This window comes from Onychomys torridus, chromosome 19 (genome assembly GCF_903995425.1).
Source record: "Onychomys torridus chromosome 19, mOncTor1.1, whole genome shotgun sequence".
NCBI classification, from domain to species: Eukaryota; Metazoa; Chordata; class Mammalia; order Rodentia; family Cricetidae; genus Onychomys; species Onychomys torridus.
Genome location: NC_050461.1, coordinates 3,830,426 through 3,856,636, shown reverse-complemented (window position 1 = coordinate 3,856,636; position 26,211 = coordinate 3,830,426). Strand labels below are relative to the sequence as shown.

At 37.8% G+C, this 26,211-nt stretch overlaps 1 protein-coding gene across 1 annotated transcript; it reads right to left on the bottom strand.

The window, feature by feature from the left end:
- Positions 1-1,360: 1,360 nt before the first annotated feature.
- LOC118570715 (FGFR1 oncogene partner 2 homolog) lies at positions 1,361-1,964 on the bottom strand. Its single transcript, XM_036169377.1, has one exon. The coding sequence runs from the start codon at positions 1,962-1,964 to the stop codon at positions 1,413-1,415; it is 552 nt and encodes a 183-aa protein (XP_036025270.1). The 3' UTR covers positions 1,361-1,412.
- Positions 1,965-26,211: the final 24,247 nt, after the last annotated feature.

The window sequence follows — 26,211 nt, the reverse complement described above, 5'->3', positions numbered from 1 at the left end:
ACCTCATAGGTTCTAAAAACAAAATGGAGCTTAGACTCAGACTCAGAACTTTGTTTTTGGAACTTGCATCTACTTTTTAGTATTTGAAGAGTAATTCGTTAAATAAAAACAAAGGAATTCCAAATTTACTTGAAGATGACCATACCTATCTTCTTACATTAAATATGTTAACTGTCCACTAGTGAGCTGTCTCATATCCTTAAACATAAGTACAGAGGAGGGAAACCAGTTTCATTGTTAACCAAGAATCAAAACATTCTTTCCGAGTATTTTAACCCACTAAATGTGTCTATATACAGCTGGCTGTCTTTCTTAGAAAGTAATATTCCTTCTCTTTTCTTCCTGAGATGGTGCTGCATACACTCAAGCAAGTTATGGATAACTGCGAGCTAAAAGTTATGGGAACTAGGTATAGTGTAAGTGTATGCCTTCAGTGTGTGGGGTGAGCAACAAATTCCTAGAGCCTTTGACAGAGATTGAACATTGAGAAGGTTGACAGATAAACACGAAAGCAGAAGCCTGGTGGTCCATAAGCTGTTCTGACTCAACAGGAAGGATAGACTGAGAACAAAGCCTCCCATTCAGAAAACCACAGTGAAACTTACAATGTAAAGCTGGGATAATTTAGGATTTCCAAACATTTATTGCAAGTATTCAGGGTGGCCCATGTATCATCCAGGAAGCCAACAGCACTTCTGAAACTGCAGTGCTCAGCAGCACCGTGAAGACTCACTGTTCACTCCGTGGCTCAGCTTCTACTTTCTTTTATATTTTGCAATCTAGTTTATGACCACTGATTATACATTCTTCTGTTCTGTCTCTTTGCCAGTGTACTTGGACATACTATAGAGGAAAAAAGGCTGATTGAAGTTGGGGTTATGTGCTGTGGATATAGCTCTGTATAAATAAAATGTTGTTTGGCCAGTAGCCAGGCAGGAAGTATAGGTGGGACAAGAGAGAAGAGAATTCTGGGAAGTGGAAGTCTGGGGGAGGAGAGACACCGCCAGCGGCCGCCATGACAAGCAACATGTAAAGACACTGGTGAGCCATAAGCCACGTGGCAAAGTATAGATAGATTAATAGAAATGGGTTAATTTAAGATAGAAGAAGTAGATAACAAGAAGCCTGCCAGTGCCATACAGTTTGTAAACAATGTAAGTTGCTGTTTGTTTACTTGGTTGGTTCTGAGGTCTATGGGCCTGGCGGGTGAGAGAGATTTGTCCTGACTGTGGGCCAGGCAGGAAAACTCTAACTATAATTATGTTCATTTATCCACTGACTTCTGGGCCCATCCTAGTGACCATGCTGAAAGCCACGCAGCTCTTCCTCGGACTCAGGTCACTGTTAGTTACTAATGCAGATAAAGATGTACTCTCTGATGCATCATCCTTTCGCAGGTTTAGAAAGGACTCTCAAGTTATTTGAAGGATCTCTAGCAAGCCTTTGTTTTCTTGTTCAAGTTGAAATATTCGCTCCTGTTCCTTGCAACCCTGCTGTTCGTCTATTTCAATGGCCTTTCTCATCACTGCTGCCATCTCTGGGATCGGGTCCACATGTGCTTGCAGCTCCTTTGAGTGTTGTTCCTTGAACTTTATTATTATACCCTGGTCATCTCTCTTGCTAGCCATTAGCAACTGGAACATTTGCTCTCTACACTTGCTCATTATCAGTTCCAAGACAGACTGGTGTTCTTCCAAAGATGTTTGCAGTTCTTTGTTCTCTTGCTGCAATTTTCTGATCTGTCTGTTTTCTTGCTGGATTCCCATAACTAGTGTGGACCTTGGCCAATGTCTTGCAACTTCATTAAGTTCTTGGATTTCTTCCTGATACTGCTTCACTGCTTCCACTCGCTTGCTGAGGGCCATGGTCTGCTCGATGAGAGACTCTGCCGCATCATCATGGTCTCGCAATCTTTCGACAAGGACTTTGGCATCAGCAAGGGCCTTCTCAGTTGTGCAGCTCATTTCTCGGTCCCGACAGGAGCTCAGCATGGGCTGCCCCATTCTGGGCCGGTCCAGAGCACAACTGAACTTTTTAAGTGTTCCACACATAGAAAAGGAAGGAACATTAAGAATTTAATTATGTGAACACAGTATTATCCTGGTACCTGTTGTGTTGACATTTTGTGAGGAGATATAAATGATTCTCTAATTACCTGGTATACCAAATAGAGACAATTTTTTCAAAGCCCAACTTGAGAATGATGTGTTTATTGGACATTCCTATAGAATACTGATTACAGGAATGTGAGTGACCCTTAAGCAGTTTCATCACCACAATGTTCCACCCTCTCATGAATGGTAACCTAATGTAATCTACATCAAATTCTACTTTTAATCCCTTCATTTTCTGCATATAGTCTAGAATATCCCTAGATCTCTTGAAGCTGGTTGAATTGAAGCTTGAGTATCAGGAACTTGAGGCAAGGGACTCCTGGCCCTTCCTAGGTAGCATAGTGTTCTATTACCATTACTACAGACCTGGGTATCACTATATTGTTTTGCTATAGTTGCCATGGCTATGGGGAACAAAAGTACAAGATGGCATCTTGTTATGATATGAGGAAAAGGTGTCATATCTAAACGAAAATCAGAAAAGACATAATAAAAAGTAAAAAAACCCCTCAATATATTTCATGGGTATAAATGAAAATGTAATAGACAAAATATATGTCAACATTTAAAGACATTATCAAATATAAGATGGATAGCTATTGTTGAAGTGTATGAATAAAGAAATGCAGAAATTAAAGACCAAGAAAAAAACCTGCCATGCAAAAAAAAATTGAATAGTCAACTGAAAAAATGTATGATAGTTGGGATAGAAGGTGGCTGCTTTCTACCCTAGTCCAAAAAATCTGTCTGAGGCTTTATTGAAAAGTATTAGATTAATTTCCTTGGTGGAAGAGATTTCAAGACAAGCTTTATTGTCTGTATTTTGTGATTATTAGAAATCACACTTATGCAGGTTTACAATGAAAAAGAACAAGCAGGTCAAAAAGAAATTCAAAATGTTCAGTATGAAAAGAAGAAGCACCAGGAAATTTAATAGTGGAGCCTAGGTGTGCACTGAGAGAGATGAAAAGATTAAAGAAAAGCCAGATCCAAAGTGGAATAAAGGAAGGTGTACCCTCAAAGCAAACCCCACCCAGATAAACTTCTAACGCAAAACCAAAGCAGAGAAATTTCTGCTCCTGAAAACATCAACAAAGGAAAGCTTCTGCAAATGTAGGGAGCCTGTCTCTACCTCAAGAGGGCAGGCAAACTTGACAATTATATCCATGTGTTCCTGGTTTTAGACTCATAAAAGATACATGAATAAAGGGTTGTTGAATCTTCTTCTACAGTTAAGGACAATCATTGAGGCCAGGCCTGTAGCAGGGAAAACCCTGCATGAAGATTCTGAAAGGCCATTAGGTGAGTCTGTGAAAGTGAATCAGGCAGGGATGTGTTGCAGACCTCTCAGGAAGTTGAAAATGCCAGAACCATGAGACATCTGCCAAGGAAGCTATAGAGAGAGAGAGTGGAAATAACTCAAAAGAGAAGTGTGATGCAGCCATCAAAGCTGTAAAGAAAAAGCCATCTTAGCCCACTGACTATAGGATTTAGTGTTTCCCCTGCTAAATTTTAGTCTTGTTTTTTCCAATATTTCTACACTATGCCCCTCTTTATTACTGTGGGGATGGTAATGTATATTCTGTGCCATTTTATGTGAGAAGTATGTCATTTTTTTTTAATTTAGAGAGGATACAATTAAGTTTTGTCTTGAGTCTCAGAGGAGATTTGAATATTGAACATTTAAAATGTCTTGTGACTGGGAAGGATTACAGAGACTTGTGAAGTTGGAATAAAAAAAGTTTGTAGCCCTTTTCCAAGATGGCAGGCAGACCCTGCAGTCTCCATACCCTGCCCCCACACCCATTTGCCCTAGACCCCAGGCACCTCCTGAGACTCAGAGACCAGGCCCCAGCTCCCATTCACCCTGGAACTCCCATCTGGACCAGAGGTGAGTGCCTGGGGTTATAGTCAGAGAGGCAGCCGCCCATGAGTCCCACTGCTGGACACAGGCCACTCCCAGAGGACCTGACCCACTTGGCCCCAGTTTCCAGCCAATTGGCAGGCCCTGTGGGAAGGCTCCCCTTTTCCAAGACTGCAGGCAGACCCTGCAGTCTCCACACCCTGCCCCCACACCCATTTGCCCAACATCCCAGCACTTCCTAGGACTCACAGACCAGCCCCCAGCTCCCATCTGCCCCGGAACTCCCATCTGGACCAGAGAAAACCTCTGGTGAACACTACAACCTCAATGCCTTGCCCCCACACCCATCTGCTGGAGACCCCAGCCAGTTCCAGAGACTTAGAGGCCAGTGTCCAGCATTCCATCCTGCCCCGGAACTCCCATCTGGACCAGAGAGCCTCCAGCTCCCATCCACCCCACACCTGGACAAGAGGAGCTCCCATCGGGACAAGATAAGGAGACCCCAGGGACTTCCTGAGACTCAGTGTCCAGGCCCCAGCTCCTATCCAGCCAGCACTCTCATCTGGACCAGAGCTCCCATCTGGACCAGAGAGAGGCTTCCTAAATCTGTTAGCTCTGTCTGGACCAAGTACACTGATAAGACCAAGAATGAACCCACTAGGAGATGGGCAGACATCAAGGCAAAAGTACATACAACAAAATGAAGAGCAATACAACAGCATCACCAAAACCTAGCCCTACTCCAACAGCTAGACCTGAACATTATGGAATGAAAGAAGAAGAAGAAAACAACCTTATAAGTAACAACATGAAGAGGCTAGAGCCTTATATAGAAGAAATCAAAAATAAAGTGGAGGAACAGACAAACAAAAAATGGGAAGAATGCTATAAAAAGGTACAGGAAAGGACAATTAAAGCAGAAGAAAACAATAAGTCCCTGAAAGAAAATCATGAAAAAGCAAGAGAAAAAGTCCAAGACCTGAAGAGTGAAATAGAAAAAATGAAGAAGACGCTAGCAGAAGGAACACTGGAAATAGAAAATCTGAGTAAACAAACAGGAACTTCAGAGGCAAGAATAACCAACAGAATGCAAGAGATGGAAGAGAGGATCTCTGATGTTGAAGATACATTAGAAGAAATAGATTCATCAGTCAAAGAAAACACTAAAACCAACAAAGTCATGACCCAAAACGTCCAAGAAATTTGGGACACCATGAAAAGACCAAACCTAGGAAAAATAGGGATAGAGGAAGGAGAAGAATACCAACTCAAAGGCACAGAAAATATATTTAACAAGATCATAGATGGAGTGAACAAGACCTTCCAAGACAAAAACCAGACTTAAATAATACTTATCCACAAACCCAGCCCTACAGAAAGCACTAGAAGGAAAATTCCAACCTAAGTAAGGCAGATACACCCATGAAAACACAGGCAATAGATAACACCACAGAAGTAAACCCCAAAGAAGAGAAGTACACACACACTACCACCAAAAATAAAAATAATAACAAGAATGAACAATCACTGGTCATTAATATCCCTTGATATCAATGGACTTAATTCACCCATAAAAAGAAACAGACTAACAGAATGGATACAAAAACAGGACCCATCTTTCTGCTGCATACAAGAAACACACCTCAAATTCAAAGACAGACACCTCCTAAGAATAAAAGGCTGGGAAAAGACTTTCCAATCAAATGGTCTTAAGAAGCAAGCTGGTGTAGCCATCCTAATATCCAGCAAAATAGACTTCAAACTAAAATCAATCAAAAGAGATGATGAAGGACATTACATATATATTGCAGGAAAGATCCACCAAGATGAAGTCTCAATTATGAACATTTATGCCCCAAACACAAGGGCACCGACATATGTAAAAGAAACATTACTAAAGCTTAAATCACATATAAAACCCCACAAATTAATAATGGGAGACTTCAACACCCCACTTTCACCTCTGGACATATTGGCCAAATTGAAACTTAATAGAGACATAATGGTCTTAACTGATGTTATGACTCAAATGGACTTAATATCTACAGAACATTCCACCCGAACAAAAAAGAATATACCTTCTTCTCAGCACTCCATGGAACTTTCTCGAAAATCAACCACATACTTGGCCACAAAGCAAATTTCAACAGATACAAAACAATTGGAATAACCTCCTGTGTTCTATCAGACCACCATGGTTTAAAGTTAGATTTCAACAACAGAAAAAACTACAGAAATCCTACAATCTCGTGAGAACTGAATAATGCTCAACTGAATCACCAATGGGTTAAGGAAGAAATAAATAAAGAAATTAAAGACTTCCTAGAAATCAATGAAAATAAAATGAATACACAACATACCCAGACTTATGGGACATTATGAAAGCAATGCTAAGAGGGAAATTCATGGCACTAAATGCACACATAAAGAAGCTGGAGAAATCTCACACTAGTGACTTGACAGCACACCTGAAAGCCCTTGAACAGGAAGAAGCAAAGTCTCCCAGGAGGAACAGATGCCAGGAAATTATCAAATTGAGAGCTGAAATCAATAAAATAGAAATAAAGAGAACAATACAAAGGATTAATGAAACAAAGAATTGGTTCTTTGATAAAATAAAAAATATACAAGCCCTTATCGAAACTAACCGACAGAGAGAGAGAGAGAGAGAGAGAGAGAGAGAGAGAGAGAGAATCCAAATTAACAAAATCAGAAATGAAAAGGGGGACATAACAACAGACAATGAGGAAATCCAGAGAATCATCAGGTCATACTTCAAAAACCTCTACTCCACAAAACTGGAAAATCTAAAAGAAATGGATAATTTCCTGGATAGGTACCACATACCTAAATTAAATCAAGACCAGATGAACCATTTAAATAGTTTAATAACCCCTAAGGAAATAGAATCAATCAATAAAAGTCTCCCAACCAAAAAAAGCCCAGGACCAGATGGTTTCACTGAAGAATTTTACCAGATCTTCAAAGAAGACTTAACAACAATACTCTTTAAATTGTTCCACACAATAGAAGCAGAAGGAATATTAGCAAAATCCTTCTATGGGGCTACAATTACCCTGATTCCTAAACCAAACAAAGATGAAACAAGCAAAGAGAACTATAGACCGATTTCCCTCATGAACATTGATGAAAAATACTCAATAAAATACTGGCAAACAGACTCCAAGAACACATCAAAACAATTATCCACCATGATCAAGTAGGCTTCATCCCAGGCATGCAAGGGTGGTCCAACATACAAAAGTCCGTCAATGTAATACACCATATAAACAAGCTCAAAGAAAAAAAACCACATGATCATCTCACCAGATGCAGAAAAGGCATTTGACAAAATCCAACACCCCTTCATGATAAAGGCCTTGGAATGATCAGGAATACAGGGAACATGCCTAAACATAATAAAGGCAATCTACAGCAAGCCAACAGCCAACATCAAATTAAATGGAGAGAAACTCAAAGCAATACCACTAAAATCAGGAACAAGGCAAGGCTGTTCCCTCTTCCCATACTTATTCAATATAGTACTTGAAGTTCTAGCCAGAACAATAAGACAGCACAAGGAGATTAAGGGGGTACAAATTGGAAAGGAAGAAGTCAAGATTTCCCTATTTAAAGATGACATGATAGTATACATGAGTAACCCCAAAAATTCAACCAAGGAACTGATACAGCTTATAAACACCTTCAGCAACATAGCAGGATACAAGATCAACTAAAAAAAAATCAGTAGTCCTCCTATATACAATAGATAAATAGGCTAAGAAGGAAATCAGAGATACATGACCCTTCATAATAGCCATAAATGATATAAAATACATTGGGGTTACTCTAACTAAGCATGTGAAGGACCTATATGACAAGAACTTTAAGTCCCTGAGAAAAGAAATTGAAGAAGATGTCAGAAAATGGAAAGACTTCCCATGTTAATGGATAGGCAGGATTAACATAGCAGAAATGGCAATCTTACCAAAAGCAATCTACAGATTCAATGCAATCCCCATCAAATTACCAACACAATTCTTTACAGATCTGGAAAGAATAATACTCAACTTCATATGGAAAAACAAAAAACCCAGGATAGCCCAAAGAATCCTGTACAATTAAACAACCTCTGGAGGCATCACAATCCCAGACCTCAAGCTCTACTATAGAGCTATCATAATAAAAACAGCTTGGTATTGGCATAAAAACTGACATGTGGACCAATGTAATCAAATTGAAGACACTGAGATTAACCTGCACAACGAGGAACATATAATTTTTGACAAAGAAGCCAAAATTGTACATTGGAAAAAAGAAAGCATCTTCAACAAATGGTGCTGGCATAACTGGATGTCAATGTGTAGAAGGCTGCAAATAGATCCATCATTCACCAAGCACAAAACTTAAGTCCAAGTGGATCAAAGACCTCAACATAAATCCATTTACTCTGATCCTGATAGAAGAGAAAGTAGGAAGTACTCTTGAATGCATTGACACCAGAGATCACTTTCTAAATATAAGTAGCACAGACACTGAGAGAAACAATCAATCAATGGGACCTGGTGAAACTGAGAAACTTTTGTAGAGCAAAGGACACGGTCAACAAGACAAAGTGACAGCCTACCGAATGAGAAAAGGTCTTCACCAATCCCACATCTGACAGAGGGCTGATATCCAGAATATATAAAGAACTCAAGAAATTAGATCTTAAAATGCCCAACAGTCCAATTAAGAAATGGGCTATAGAACTAAACAGAGAATTCTCAACAGAGGAAGCTCAAATGGTTGAAAGACACTTAAGGAATTGCTCAACATCCCTAATTATCTGGGAAATGGAAATCAAAACGACTCTGAGATACCACCTTACACATGTCAGAATGGCTAAGATCAAAAACACAGAAGACAGCTTATGCTGGAGAGGATGTGGCGCAAGGGGAACTCTCCCCATTGCTGTTGGGAATGCAAGTTTGTATAGCCACTTTGGAAATCAACCTGGACAACAGTGGGAGTAATGAAGGGCAAGGTTTGAGGGAAAGAGAGCCTAGGGGCTCAGGAGATCCCAGCTGGATCAAGAACATAAAAGGAGAACAAGGAATAACAGACCATGATAAATGAAGACCACATGAGAACAGGAAGAAGCAAAGTGCTAGAGAAATCCCCAGAAATCCACACTGATACATCCACTGTAGACTACTGGCAATGGTTGAAAGCAAGCCTGATCAGACCTAGTCTGGTGATCAGATGGCCAAATGGCCAAACACCCTAATAGTCGTGCTGGAACTCTCATCCAATAACTGATGGAAGTGGATGCAAACATCCTCAGCCAGGCCCCAGGTGGAGCTCCAGGTGTCCAATTGTTGAGAAAGAGGAGAACTGTAAGAGTGTGAATTGTTGACACCAAGATTAGAAAAGCACAGGAACAAATAGCCAAAAGAATGGAAACACACGAATTATGAACTAAAAGCTGTGGAGCCCCCAACTGGATCAGGCCCTCTGGATAAGTGAGACAATTGAATAGCTTGAACTGTTTGTGAGGTACCCAGGCTGTGGGACTGGGATCTGTCCTTGGTGCATGAGCTGGCTGTTTGGAACCTTGGGCTTACACAGGGACACTTTGCTCAGCCTGGAAGGAGGGTACTGGACCTTCCTGTACTGAATCCACCAGGTTGAATTGAATCCCCAGGGGATTCTTGGCCCTGGAGGAGATGGGAATGGAGGGGAGGGGCTGAGGCGACTGTGGGGGTGGGAGTGGGAGGGGGGAGGACAGGGGAACCCATGGCTGATGTGTACAATTAAAACACAAATATAATACATAAAAAGGGAGAAATAAAAGGAAAGCATGGCTATTGCATATATTAAAACATTGCTCTCTGTGTGGCAAGGACATGTAGATCTCTGGTTCTTCCTGGATAGCCAACCTAGGATATTTGGTGGTTTCCTAGCCAATGAGAGACCTTATTTCAAAACAGGCTGCATAGAATACTTGTGGAAGGACATCAGGGATGGCATCTCACCTTTGCATCCCTCTTCCACACATACCTGAATATATATACATGACACACAAATACAAAATAGGATAATTGATTAATAAATATACTGGGATGAATCAACAACAGAAAAGTATGTGTTTTAAGCAAAACCAGAAAAACCATAATAAGGGATACTATAGGCAAAAAGGGTCTTTATGAAATTCATATAAATCTTGGTATCTTGAATTGTATTTTTGAGAACATAATATATTTTGTCACATTTTTCCCCAGATACAAGGATGTGTTTCTTGATTTCCAATGTTTCTTCATAGCATTTTCCCATTACACCCTCTTCTTTACTCAGATGTCCTGACACATGTAAAATTAAAGAATCAAAGCTTTTTATGCATGTCTGTCTATTGAAATCATTTACTTGTAAATTAAATAAAAACCTCAAAGCAACAATAAACATGTGCAATGTTAATTAAGTGCAATCTCACATTAGAATATATGTCCAAATGAAATAAAAATGTCATAGGTGTACAAACACTGTAATTTTCATTGTAGTCTTATTCAAAATAGCAAATAGTAAATAATCAAAGAGGTCACCAGTCTGTGGCTGGATCAAGGAAATTAACATATATTGTAATGGAATATCTTTTGTCTTTCAAATAAGGAAAATGCTGTCATTTGTGTTAATGTGGGTGAACTTAGAGATCATTAAATGAATATGCCAAACACATACACACATGCCACTGGGTCTCAGTTGTAAGTGCAATTTGCAGATTGATTTTACAGAAATAGAAAGCAGGAGAATGATCAGCAGAGTCTGAAGGAAGAGGAAATGAGGAAATGGACAGCTTGGTTAAAAAGGAACAAAATTTCAGATAAATTAAGGAATAAGTTCTATCATTTATTGCAGATCAAAGTGACTATAATTAATAATGATATACATTTCAGTATAACTTAGAGCCATTTTAAGTGTCTCAGAATAAAAATTATAAGTAAAAAAGTGGTAGTGAAAATATTTTGCAAAATTAATTCCTTTCATGTTCACATATAAATATTACAATATATTCCATGAATATAAATATCTTTGTTGTAATGTAATGCTGTACTTGACTTTGTTAATATCTAAAAACATTGCTTAATGAAAAGTGATGCTACTTTTTATCACTGTGAACAGAAAAAAGTAATTCAAAGTACAGAATCCATTTGCTTCACAGTTTCAAATATTTCAGACAAGTATAAAAGGCTCCTTCTTTTTGAACCATGAAGAATCCAAATCTTTCTCTTTTTTCATCTTTTCATTGATTTTTTTTGTGGGTTCCATATCATGCATCCTGATCCCACTCATTTCTAAGTCCCCTCACTGTGGTCCTCTGCACTTGTAACCTCCCCCAAAACAAAATTTAAAAGTAAATATATATATAAAAAAGGAAACACCCACACACAGAGACAAAAAAGTAAATAAAAATAAACAAACAAAACAAATGCAAAAGCATCTCAGTGTGGAAACTGTAGTATGGTCCAATGAGTATACACTTTAGTTCACACATCTTGACTTTTAAGTATTCATTGCAATGAGTGGTTGGTCTGGTTCAAGGCATCTGGCTTCAGTTCGTCCTTCAGCTATGTCCCTGACTGGGACTCCTCAGATATCTTATTTTGTATTGTGTCATGGAGATACTACAGCTTTGGATCTGCAGGTCCAGCCCCTTCACATGCTCCAGCAGTTCACAGATGAGGTAGATGTCGGGGTGGGCCACCTTGTAGTCCCGGTTCGGGCCCTGGATGGTAGCTGGGTTGGTTGGTCAGTCTGCCATCTTTCTTTCATCCTTACCACCTGGGCAAGCTCTCCAGCACTGCCCTGGCTAGTTTGACAGATGCAGCATACAGAAAAGAACGTGGCCAGTTTTGCTTTTTACAACCTTGGGTCCAGGTGACCCTCACTCCCACCACCAGAGCCAGCTATTCTTTTTTGCCCAGGGGAGGTGCAGGGCCAGCTCTTCCATTCTCATGCCCCCAAGACTGGCTTTCCCACCTGTCACAGGTAGCAAGGGGCAGGTACAGAATATTTTACTTACTTTTACCACCTTATGGAATATAAGCAAGGGGCCAGGGGCAACTCTCTTACTCTCATGTCCACAGGCCTAGATCACCTGTCCCCTACGCCATGCTCTAACAGGGTCAGTTCTAGTGTCCTGCTGGCTGAGATGCTGTACCCACTATGCCGCATGTGGCAGCTGGTGAGTCCCAAGGCCAGTTATCCCACTCTCATGGCCCCAGAACCAGCTTTTCCCAACTGCATTAGGTGGCAAGGGGCAAGGGGGAGGGAATGAGGAGCTAGCTCCCACTCTCAGGTATTCAGGGTTGGCTGACCCACATCCCCATCAGCAGGAACTTCTCTATTGATCATCATTGTGGCCTTTGGTAGCAACATGGGCCACAGACAGCACAGATTCAGGTTATGGTAGGATGACAAACCCAGACATGGTCCTTGGCAACAGCCCAGGTACAGATGTCATCATGGCCCTAGTTGCAGATCACCCAGATCAGCATGGCCCCAGTGGAGGCATGGTCCCCAAATGCTAACATGTCCCCAGGTGGTAGCCCAGATTCCTGGTATCTGATTGGCCATCAATGGTGATAGGAGCCACAGACATTGACACAGCACTGGGTTAGGGCCATGGAATACAAATCTCTTGGCATAAGGGCATGGCAGAGAAAAACGTAATGTCACTCAGGATGAAGCTGAGTAGGTTAATAACAAAATACAACCTTTGGGCCTGGTGTAGGTGTTATAGTGGTGAGCAAGCTACCTTCCAAAATAGTCACTTCAAATACATACTTCCAGTGACTCATATTCCACTACCTTTGTAGTTAGACAGGTCCATAGGGTTAAGGAAATTGGCTCAGACTAGTTGCCAAGGCATGTACATAATATACTCTTTAAAAGCCAACCTGGAGTCTGCCTGAGGGCCTACCAACAGGAGCTGTCAAAGTTCCTGGACATTGTCAGAGGTTTCTGATCATGCCCAGCCAATGAGGGATGGCCACATAGACTGGTGGGTATATAAGGCCTTCCCTGTTATTGAATAAAAGAGTTCATTATTTGCCTTCAATGGATTCCCAGTGTCTGTGTCATTGACTTTGTGCGTTTTATCCAAGCCATGTACCTTCTAATAATGTCTTCAAAATATTAGTCTATTAGTGGATTAACTCACTGATTGAGTGATTTCTTATGGTGTCACTAGCTGGGAACCAAGTCTACAGCAAATGAACTCATATTATTTTTGTATCCAAACCATAAAAAGTAATGATATTTTTAAATTACAAAACTTATTATGTTTTAAATTTTTATATTTTTCTTGAATTGTCTTCTGGAATCTTGTTTTTAGCTAAAAAAAAAAAAAAAAAAGGTTGTTGTGAATTTATATGTCATGTTGCCTCAAGGAGACTGTTTACTCTTGACATAGTGAGAGCACAAAAGCTAAACCATGCCAGTATTATTGTAAACAGTTTCAACCTTGATGACCTTCTGCGAAATGCCAGGCAACAACAGAGGTCTCCAAACTATATCATAGATCTGCTACCCCAGCAACAAGATTACATCAACATGCAACATTGACTTCTTTTTGTTTACTGTTTCATTGAAGCTCTTGTTTTCTTCAACAGACAGCATTACAAAAGATGCACACACAAGTAGATCTAATCTATAATGATTTGAGCATTAGAAGAAATGAAACAACAGTGATCATGAAATGGAAGAAGGGATTATATTTAGAACATAGTCTAACCCACTAGTCCATTGAGCTCTAACTTCTGAAAAATTACTCTCTTGCTCAAAAAAGTTTGTTTCTGAAAACTAAGATACAATGTCCCAGTACTAAGCCAACTAAAGAAAGGATAATGTGCATTAGCATATAGATGAAAGCACATAGGAAAAGCAATAGTCCTTCAAACCAAGAACAATTAACTGGCAGTATAGACAGTTCAGAAAGAATGCTGCCAGAAGAAGGTAATTTCCATTTTCTCTATGTGTACTAATAGAAACAATACAGCTTTTCACATGGTACCTTATGATCAGACACTTCTGAGATTTAAGTTGCACTGAGACAGACTCACAAACGCTGAGGTTTATTGAGAAATTTTAACATCACAGATGAAGAGACCATAGTCATTAATTAGAAGACTGCACTGATTCAGGTGATATGTCATGTATGGGGTAGAAATATCAAAGAGATTCCCCTTTTCATCAATTTATATATACAATTAAGTTTACAAGTCTAAGTGTAGGTTTTAAACTGTAAATCTAAGAATAGATGCTCAGAAAAATGTCTGAGATGGGGAAGGACTTAATCAATGTACTCACTAGTACTTCCTTATTTCCTTTGTTTTTAACTTTAAAAAAAGGATTATCAAATATCCTATGATTATAATTCATACATGTGTGAAAATGTTAGCTGAAAAGTGTAGATGAATTTCTAAATGGTCTTATTAAATAAAAACACAGAACCAAATATAGGGGTGAAAGCCTTAGAGAGATCAGGGAAATAGGGAGAGCCACCAGCCAACCTAAACTCACCAACTCTGCAGCTTCCAAATGTGAGCTACTTCCTATCTACCCACAATTTTATATGCCTTGTTTTTCTGCCCTCTCATTGGCTCTTAGCCCAGCTACCTCACTTCCTTGTCACTGTCTCTATGTACAGACATCCAGGTTTCTATGGTTATTACTGGGATTAAAGGCATGTGTCATCATGCTTGGCTCTGTTCTGCTAGTATGGCCTTGAACACACAGAGACCCTGCCTGCTATGTGATCAGATTAAGGGCATGTGTTGCCTGACTTTGTTTACTTAAAATGGCCTGGATCTCCAGGCAAGTTTTATTAAAGCACAAATAAAATATCACATTTCAGCACAAATAAGATCACCACAGGAGAGATAATTCATTTGATTTTGAGAGGGTTTTTAAGACCAATCTCATATTAATTTGTGGAATTTAAATTTCTAATTTCATCAAAAATATGAAGAGCTTTCTCTCCCTAAAATATAAACATTGCATTTACAATTTTACTTTAATATACTAGTGAAAATGGTATTTTAATAAAGAAAATAGAGCAGTCTTATAAAGCAAAGACTTCATTTTATTAACTAATGTACAGAGCATAATATAGTGCATTGAAATGAGCTTAAAATATTACATGATTTGAGGGAAAAGTACAAAAATATTTTATTAGAAATGTATCAAAAAATAAAATGGAAGATAAAATGGGGTATTCAATTACTCAACAAAATTACTCAAAGACATAAATAAGCAACATAAATGCAGAAGTAATTGCTTCAAAAAATGAAGAAGTGTAGAAGGAATATGTGATTACAATATGAATAATTTATATGATTGATTAACCACAAACGTTCAGATTGTACTTCATCAATAGCATTGACACAACTCCAAACAATGAATAATTAATTAGGGCATGATAATGCTTTATATATGCATGTATGTTTATTGTGCTTCTATTTATAAAGGCAAAACTTAAATAATATATTTAAAAAACAAAATTGAATGGAAAAATAAATTTTATGCTATAATGTTGAGTACATAAATTTCCTACACAATACTTTTAAAAGATCTTGAAACATGAATCTGCTCCTTAATAGTTGAGTATGAAGCCATACTATGGATTCCCACACTGCCAAATAAAAAGGTATTCTAAGACAAGATTCAATTCATTCCAGTCTCATTGAATTCTCTAATTTTAGAAAAATTTTCATATTCAAGTCTGTTTGTTTTAGATGTTATGGCAGCTTGTTTACCTCTTAACTAAATGTTTGGTGTTTGAGGATTCAGATCAGAGTATCTTCCGAGGAAGGTTTCTTATCCTGGTTTGTTAATGGATCATTTCCCATATTCTACCTGCAGGATTACCAGTAGCACTAATCACAATTCAGTCTGATTGTTGAAACAAATACAATTTTTACTCATTTATTTTTACTAATGAAAAAATTGACTTACATTTAATTATAATTGTTCTTCTCAGTATTTGTCAGTCTAACATACATTGACAAAACAAGCTACAAACTCATGAAATGAGAAAATGTATATCCACCAATTCTGCTTCAAGGAACAGGGAAGCTTAACATGTCTGACTTCAGCAATAGGAACATGTTGGTTAGCTGGGAATGTAACCCCAGAGTGCTTTCCTGGTTCACATGATGCTCTAGCTTTGATCCTCAGCACTCCATATGCCAGAAGTGAGAATACAAGCCTCACAAGGAAGGAGAAGCAGAAGGAGCAACGGTTCAAGGCCACCCTCTACTATGTACTAAGATCAAAGCCAGGTAGGAAATGAAATGCTTTCTCTTCTAAGGCACAGACACAGAGTGATTTGACCACTGGTTTCTTTACTTTGTTTTACCTAAAATATTCATATTCAGGAAAATACTAGAGAAAAGCTTAATTTCTCTAATGAAGAGTGAACTTTTTTGAGAAGACATTGAGGATAGATGTGTCTCTGTTATTTCACAAATGTACGCTGAACATTATCTGAAGTCTACGGTATATGACATAGTTTGCAGAGTACTGTGATAGGTCTTCTGAGAATCTAGCCCACAGCTTGTTTCATCATTTTTCTCTAACTAATAGAACTCTGACAGTACTGAATATAACACAACTCTCAGGATACAATTAAAACAAATGGCCCAGCGGTGGTGGCGCACGCCTTTAATCCCAGCATTCGGGAGGCAGAGCCAGGTGGATCTCTGTGAGTTTGAGGCCAACCTGGGCTACCAAGTGAGCTCCAGAAAAGGCGTAAAGCTACACAGAGAAACCCTGTCTTGAAAAACCAAAACAACAACAACAACAACAACAACAACAACAACAACAACAAACAAATGAATAGTATCTCCATATGTGATTAAAAAAAAAGAAAAAGAACTTGGAGGCTAGGTCTGATCACATTGATCATTGTGGTTATTTACTGATACAGAAACCATGGTCTCCTGTTTTCATGCCAGTAATTAAACCAAATAACTAATTTAACTAGTATTATAAGCAGTACCATTTCACAGTCACATTGTACAAAAGTTCTCTTTTATTACATTTTTTATTAAGTGAGTCACTGACAATAGAAACAGAGGTAAGGAAATGAGTAAAAAGTAATGATAATGATTCTGATAAACAGTTTAAAAATTGGGTGAAGGCCTAAAGAGACAATTTTCAATGGAAGAATTATAAATACCTAATGTACATGTTAAAATTCTCTATAAATCAGACTTCAGGGTAATGTAAATCAATATAAAAAATAAACATGACTGTTCCTTTTAGGTGGTTACAGTACACATTTTGATAAAAGCTAGTGAGGGCTAGACAAAATAAGGCTCTGTCCTTCCTTACCTGCCTAAGGCACCTTCTGATTTGTTTGGTACAAAGCTGAATGGTCAATAGCTAGAAAGCAGAAGATAGCTGGGACTTCCACATAGAGATAGGAATCAGGGAAAAAAATCAGAGAGGCAGAATTTGCCAGTGAGATGTGGAAGAAGTTGGTATATAATATGGGGTAGAGGGTTTACAAACCACCATGGCAGAACAGAGATTAGTATAAATTGGTTAATTTAAGTTTTAAGAGCTATTTGGGAACAAGCCTAAGCTAAGGCCAAGCTTCCATAATTAATAAGAAGTCTCTATGTTGTTATTTGGGAGCCGGTGGTCCAAAGAAAGTCCAACTGTACCTTGTCTTGTATCTTGTTTTCTTGTCTATGGCTGTTGCGTGTTGCAGGCTTGTTCCACTCTAAATGGAAACAGAAGGGCAATGGATCTAGTGTGAGAGGAGGTAGGGAGTGGTGCTTCAAGGAAAGGAGGAAGGAGGAATTTAAAAAAAGAAAGAAAGAAAGGAAACTGGACCTTGCTTGAATATGCAAAGCATCATACTCAAATCGGGCTAATCCTGCTTTGTACCACTGACTAGCAAAACACTGGTACAGGCAAGTGTTCCTCATTGACTTCTCATGTTGGCTATTTTCATAATTGTTTATATAACTGAACACAATACCTTAAAAAATCTGAAAAACTTACATAAGCACACAGACAATTTGAAATCATTTGAGAAAGAGTTGGTTGCAAATGAAAACCTAATAGGGTTTTGTGTCAGTGAGGATAAACCATTGTATCCTGTATGTCTAATGTGTTTCTATAATTTTGGCTTAGGGTAAAGATTTCTCATTTTAATACCCTGCCTCCCTAACTATAATGGTTTCTCTGATTTATGAATCTGTTACCTCACATTCCTTGTCAAAATGCTAGATTTCCTCAAGATTTCCACGACCCAAGAAGCACCTCTGCCTAGAATTTTACTTGGGTGAAAAGACATGAAAACTACCAGGGAAGCCAAACATGGAAATAAGAATAAGAAGATTCCCATCTGTTTTTATACATGTTATATGATAGATGTCTTAAAATGCCACTAATTTCTCCTTTTTTTAAAAAAAAAAATTATGTACTCAAAGAAGGAATATGTAAGGATCAAATTAACAATATAAAAATTGATAATCTAACACAAATACATGAAAAATAATGATCAGATAAATTGGAAATTAGATCTATGAACTGAATTTTCTGTGTCATGATCAGCTCTAAACATATTTTTTGTCCAATATAATTGTAAATATTAACTTAATCATCCCTCAGACCATCTGCTCTAAATAAGATACCAGCAAATGTTGATAATCTAGCAAAATGAACACACATGATAGTGATGCCAGGTCACACAAAGAGAAATATCATTCAACTCACATATCCATTCATTATTTTTTAACAGATTTTAGTATCAGTGGTCAAATAATGAATGGACACACCTAGAAAATGAATGTTTGAAACTTAACAAAATTCAGCATGGTGATATTCTGATTACAAAGAACTTTGGCTATAAAGGATTTCTAGGCCATTTGGCTTTTAGAAATTTAGTCTTTGGGTTTTGACCTTGGAGACTATTTTGCCCAATCTTGTCCTACTAGGACATCTTCATCTTCCAGTATTGATTCTTAACAATCCCTATAGCAGACTATTGAGGCTGTCCATATTCCATAGACCTGACATCAATCTCTTTCTCTCCAACACTTCATCTGATAACTAGGTTGACTGCTTATGGTATGGACATCTTCCTTTATAGCTGCTCAGTGCAAATGTAGGATAGATTTTAGTATTATATCAAACTCTCTTCTAATATTTATAATATATATCAAATTTATGGTATTTGGAACACACATACACAGAAAGGAAGAGATAGAAAGAGGGAGAGAGAGGGAGAGAGGGAGGGAGAGAGAGAGAGAATGCTTAAATACAAGAAATGGCCATGAGGAAATAATGTACTTGAATGAGATGAAAAATATCTGTGTGCTTCCTAAGGGAGATCCATTATCACCAATAATAAAGTGTTAGTAGGTGTACTAACTTTCCAGTGGAGTTCATAAATCCCAGACATTTCCACTCCTGAACCCTCCTTTATTATAACAAACTTATTTTATTGAATGGGTCTCCTGCCATCATTTTGGCATGGAGCATAACAAGAAAACATGTACTATCAACTACTAGATTGAGGATCTTCTTCTTTTACCAGCATGACTCACATCTTATTTTATGTCCATGAAAAAGGCAAAATTTGAAAAGGTCTAAGAAATATTTGTAAATCCATGCACACTACTTCCCTTAATGAAAATTACTTGAATATGATTTGTTTGTTTGTTTGTTTGTTTGTTTGTTTTGAGACAGGTTTTCTCTGTGTATCTTTGTGTGTTTCTTGGAACTCACTCTGTAGCCCAGGCTAACCTTGAACTCACAGAGATCCACCTGCCTTTGTCTTCCAAGTGCTGGGATTAAAGGTATACACCACCACTGCTTGGCTTGTGATTTTATTTTTAACAAACATGTTTAATATTTATGTTTAATATTAATAAGTGCATTTATTTGCTGATTTTATTAATTTATACACATGATCTTATCACTTCTAAAGTATTAGTATAAATTAAGTTTATCATGTTAATTAGTAAACTTACTTTTTCCTGTTTCTACTTTATTTAAAATACTTCATAGTGGGCATCTTCTCTACATTTTCCTGGATATTTAGTTCTGCTTTTGATTTACCATTTGGCAAATAAGGGAGAAAAGATTAGATGACTTTCAGTTGGGTTTTTCTACATTGATTGTTCTTTGTTCTTGGGTTTGAGAGGCATTATGGGAACTGTTCTGATTGTTGAGGATTGGAATTCTAATCTTAGACTTGGGAACTAAGGAAATAATTGCATAATGAGTTCTAAACCTGGTGGACCTACTGTGAAGTCAATTCAGATAAAAATAGATTTATCATCTCCATTCACAACCATCACCGTGAATCTTGTACTTCTAGGCCTGTGGAGACTGACTATCACACAAACAAGGATTTTGTAGTTTTAAAAAGTTAAAGATTTCCCTTCCCACAGTAAGTCAACCTGCATGTCACCATGAAATGCTAAGCAGGTATACCTTATGTCTGGAGGATTGTAAAAGAGAAACTTCCTGTCTCTCATTCAGAATGCCATCTGTTATAAGTGGATGTGTTCTAGAAATATTATATGGTGAAGGTCACTTAGCAAGAGCAGATAGGACAATGTCAAATAATCACATAACTATGTTTCCATTTGATTCCACTGATAGTTCTTAAATGCTTATGTAAAACAACAAATATTTTATCATGTCCTTTGTTGGAAAACATACTCACTTTGAATGAGAACATGATAGTGAAGTTCAGTCCCATAGTTAAAAAGATAGGAATTCTTTGAGCAATACAGAATTACAGATCTCATCAAGAACTATCTCATCTGCTCCAGAGCTGAATGCCATACCTGCTCATACTGGCACAGACATGCATTTGATATACTATGTCTTTGACAATTCTGTATTTTGATTTGTTCTGGAAACACACTGAGCTTCCCTCATTGTTAAGACATCAGAAACATTACATTTCCCTTTAAGTTCTTTTAAAAAGTATACCAAATCTAGAGAAAGTAAGTAGGCATGGTGATTGTTAGAAGATTCTAGTGTTTTGTGGCAGAAGGAAATCAGATCATTAAGCCTTCACGAAAAGAGACATGTTGATGAGGATTAGTAGAAGCATTAACCAAAACCTGTTTTTCATCTGCAATGATGCACAATGGACTTCCAGGTCTTTCACTGTTGTTTTAAAGAAATAGCATATGAAATATTTACATGTATACATATCCATGGATATTAAACTCATATATATCAATCTTAGAATAAAAGTATTATAAATATTTCATGAAGTAGATAAAAAAATATTCTATCATTATTTTCTAATTTCCATTGATTTTATGAATTCAGCTTAGTGAATCTGGGGTGAGGACATAACTCAGTGGTAGAATGCTTACTGAGAATGCATAAGACTCTAGGATGGTCTAAGAACATGCACACCTTAAATACCCCTAAACACACACACCCATATACTTTCTCTGTCTCTCTGTCTCTGAATCTGTCTGTCTGTCTGTCTGTCTGTCTCTTTCTCTCTCTCTCTTTCTCTTTCCCTTCCTCTCACACACACACACACAAAAAAATGAGAATTCAGTAAATCTTTGTGAATCTATTTGAGAGTAATCATTGCCTTCTTATATTGATTTTATATTATATTGCCAGGTTTCATTGAATGTGTGTTCTGAGTTTTAATCAAAATTCTAAAAGCAATAAGGGATAGGACAAATGAATATATGAAGGATATGGAGACTCATATACACATATGGAGAGATACAGATATAGAGATATGGATATAGGTAGATGATATAGATATAGAGATGATATAGAGTTAGATATATTCCTATGGAAAGATACCTCCTTTTGAGTTGCTGGTCAGTGTCCAAGAGACTTCACAAAATAAAGTCTATTGCACATGCCCTTGGTTGCCTCAAATGTTTAAAGTAAGTCCCATTACCTAACACCACATATTTCTGACACAGGACACAAAAGATTAAGGATACATCTTACCCAAAAGGCTTCAGCCTGAGTATTACTTTTCATTACACCAGAAGGTTATATGAAGTCTCCCAAGGGTAGAAAGCATTAACAGTCTTAAATAGCTGTGATGCCCATGAACTACAAATTTTCATCATGGCAAGATATTCCTAATGATACAATAGTGGCACTCATCTTTTTGGTAAAAACAGATCTCTAATTAGACTTAAGGCTCACTCAGCAGGTAATAAATCATTTCTGATACTGTAAACCTAGCCAACTGCCCATGGCCAGTGATGTTCTAGATTTTAGAGACAAACATACCAGTATAATTCCCAACAATGTTCCAAATACATATGTATATTCATAATTAAGTGTATCTCTGACACTTCATCAAAGACATTTCTTTCAGCAGCAGGTAGATATAATTTCAGAAAGTGACAATTGGCCAAAATCAGAGAGCAATTGACACTTGAATGGCCAGTCTTGACTAATAGATCTACAGCACAATGGCTGTGATTAAGGTTCAGTGTTATCAGAAAATTTTCCTGTGTCCCACATGGTCCTGCAGCCACTCAGACCCAAGTAAACACATGGGGGCTTATATTAATTTGTAACTGCTCAGCCATTAGCTCAGGCTTATTGCTGATTAGCTCTTACATAATTCTTATCTATGTTTCGCCATGTGGCTTGGTACCGTTTCTCAGTTCTGCCTTGTCATCTTGCTTCCTCTGTGTCTGGCTAGTGACTCCTGACACAGCCTTCCTCTTCCCAGAATTCTCCTCAGTTGCTTGCCCACCTATACTTGCTGCCTAGCTACTGGCCAATCAGCATTTTATTTATCAACCAATCAGAGCAATACACATTCACAGCATAAAGAACAACATCCCACAGTACTTCTACTTTTCTGTCTAATCAAAAAGGAAGGGTTTAACTTTAACAGTAAAATTACATATAATAGAACAGTTATCAAACAGGAATTACAATTACAGTATCTAGTCCATTCATATTTGGCAAAATTAAAGAAAATATTCTGTCTATCCTATATATGAGCTTAAAGTTTCATATCTAAGTTATCTTTTATCATAACCAAGGAAAATTATGATTATAACCATCTAGTCTTCAACTACATCAAAGACCGCAGGATGTAATATTACCTAAGTAAACAGGAAGTACATTGTAAGAAACTTCCAAAAATCTAGAATGACAGACATAGCTGGCTACTTGGACAATCACCCAAAGTTCCTCTGCAATGTTGGGGCATCCATCTTCAGCCTATAGGCCTAGTATCTCAGTCATTTTTCCCTGTGTCCTGTAGAATATCTGGCAATTTCCTCTGCAAAGCAGTAACTTGAAGAACCATTTCATTTTTCAAAACTCAGTGGTAACCTTCCTATGGGTCCTGCATGTCCAGTTTATATAACATACTGTCAGCAGGCCAGGAAAGAGCAGTTTCTTGCCCAAATGGCTATTTTTGCCAAGAAGAAGATAAACTCCATATGGCATATCTGCAATGCCCATCTTTCTCTTTGAAGTAATTCAGTGCTGCCAAGAGCAGACATGTCTCATTGTCCTGAAAAGTCTAAGTTTTTTAAACATTTTAAATGCCATGTTCTGTAGGTCTTTGAAAAGTTTGAAGATTGCCTACCTAATTGAAATATATCTATGTATACGTAGAAAACTTAACTAATATGACTATAAGTTTGATTATCATGGATGACTAATATTAATCTGTATTTTTAATTAAACATTAGAATTTTATGAGCTGCACAAACATAATACCTTAAATAACAGTAGAAATATACATACAGTATACTAAAATTAACTTTAAATTTGTATCAACAAACTAAAATCCATAATAATGTAAAATATTTTAAGCAAGTTGTTGCTTTTTAAAAGTAGATTCAATAATCTACCCTTTTATCTTATCATATCTATATCCTATATTTCTATATAATGTCCCCCCAAAAATGTGTAACTAACAATCTAAACAAAGACAAACATCTATAATTTATTTTTTGGAAATGTGGGCATAGTTTTCTAGGCTACTTCCTGCTGATAGGGGGCACTGGTAATCTTAGAGGGATCCTAAGAAAATTTGAGATAATGGTCAAGTCCTAGGAAGACTGGCTATACTCTTTGTTGGTAAGTACCATCTGCTATGTTTCAGGATGTCTGGTTTGATCAAATCTGAGCCATCTTAACCTAGAACAAATCCATAGGTTCTCATCTGTGGGAAAAAAGCAGAATCTCTTTTCCAAAGCAACATATTCTTAGACATAAATTTTGAGGTCAAGATAACTTTAAAATATACATATTGGTTTAATTCAGTAGCTTTTTACAATCAAATGTCTCTCTGCAATTAAAAATCCCAAAGACAACACAATCCAGATTCTCTGTGTAATATTCATCTTTATGTGGCTTATTATTTTCTTTTTATTGTCTTCTTGGGTTTGTTTGTTTGTTTTGCTTTGTTTTTTGACACATGGTTTCTCTATGTAGTTTTGGTGCCTGTCCTGGATCTCTATCTGTAGACAAGTCTGGCCTCAAACTCATAGAGCTTCACCTGGCTCAGCCTCCTGAGTGCTGGGATTAAACATGTGCACCACCACCTGGCTCCTTTATTGTCTTTTAAAAAACTTTCTATTTCTTTATATATCTCTCTATATCATTTTCCTCTCTTCCATGCCTGGGCATATTTTTATACACACTATAATCCGTTTAGAAGTTCATTTCATGTGAATCTGTTTTATTGTGACTCTATTGCTTTAAACTGCAGAGTGGTTAGGACAAAAGTGGCAGCCTTGGCTATTGACTCTGCCCACCTCAATATTTCACCATGGTGGTGGTACATTTACTGTCAGCTCTGGGGGCTATGTGTATCACCAACTCTTAGAAGCAGTGGGTCTATGCCTCTATTAAAGCAGACTGTAGCCAAGAAATCTGTTTTATTTTATTTTATTTTATTTTTTCTGTACTAGCAAAGGCTAAATCCACAATGCACCACACTGCATGGCTTGGAGACACCTCTATGTACTGTAGCAGGAATCTGTGGCCTTGCCACTTAGCTCATGGCTGCGGCCTGCTCCATCTTGCAGGCAGCTGTCGGGAGATGAGTCTGCACTGCTGCTGGGCTGCTGCTGGTGTGAGACTGAGACTAGGAAGCCTAATGTGGCTTTGTTTCTGTGCATTCATAATTGTTAAGTTTTCTTGGGTCTATATGGATCAACACCCAATGGTGAGACACCATTTATAGTTGGAAGCTTTCTGTATCCTGGCTGGCCAGCACTTGGGACATATCTCTCTCACCACCATGTCTCCCAAGTAAACACACAGAGGTTTATATTAATTGTAACTGCTAGGCCATTAGCTCAGGCTTATTACTGATTAGCTCTTATACTTAAATTAACCCATAATTCTTATCTATGTTTAGCCACTTGGCTTGGTACCTTTTCACAGTTCTGCCTTGTCATCTTGCTTCCTCTGTGTCTGACTGGCAACTCCTGACTCAACCTTCCTTTTCCCAGAATTCTGCTCATCTGATTGCCCCACCTGTATTTCTTGCCTGGCTACAGGACAATTAGCATTTTATTTATCAACCAATCAGAGCAACACATATTCACAGTATAAAGAACAACATCCCACAGCAGTTTAGGGAATGAGATTGTTTGAATGAGAACGTCCCCCACAGTCTCAAGCTTCTGAACACTTGGCTCTCAGTTGGTAGTGCTCTTTACAGCTTTTACGAGGTGGTTTTTCAGAGGGAAGTAAGCTATTGCAGGTGGGCTTTGCAAGTTCAAGAATCCACATTATTTTAATTTATTCACTTTGCTTCCTGTTTGTTGTTCAGGATGTGCATTTCATTTCTGCTCCCATGCCTGCCACTTCTTGTCATGATGGGCTTGTATCAATGGAACTGTAAACCAAACTAAACTATTTTTTCTATATATTGCCTTGGATTTTTTATTTGAACTAACAGAAAAGTAGTTAATATGGGTAATATTAAAGAAGGGTGGTAGAAAGTCTGTAAGAGCTGAAGGAAGCTACACCCACAAATTCTCAACAATAAGGCTGCCTAAACAAGACCTTAATGATTTCAGCACCAATTGAAATCTAAATTGTGCAAATGTAGATTGTGTCATCTAAATTGAGGAAATTTTACAGGGCTTCACCCATAGATGAAGAAATACAAACAATTAAAAACTACTGAGAGAGAAAAGAATTAACCTTCCCAAGAGTATAGCCCCCTAATAGGCTAGGCAA

Excerpts from the sequence above, each read along its gene's own strand:
- LOC118570715 (XM_036169377.1), bottom strand. The coding sequence starts at position 1,964 with ATGAGCTGCACAACTGAGAAGGCCCTTGCTGATGCCAAAGTCCTTGTC.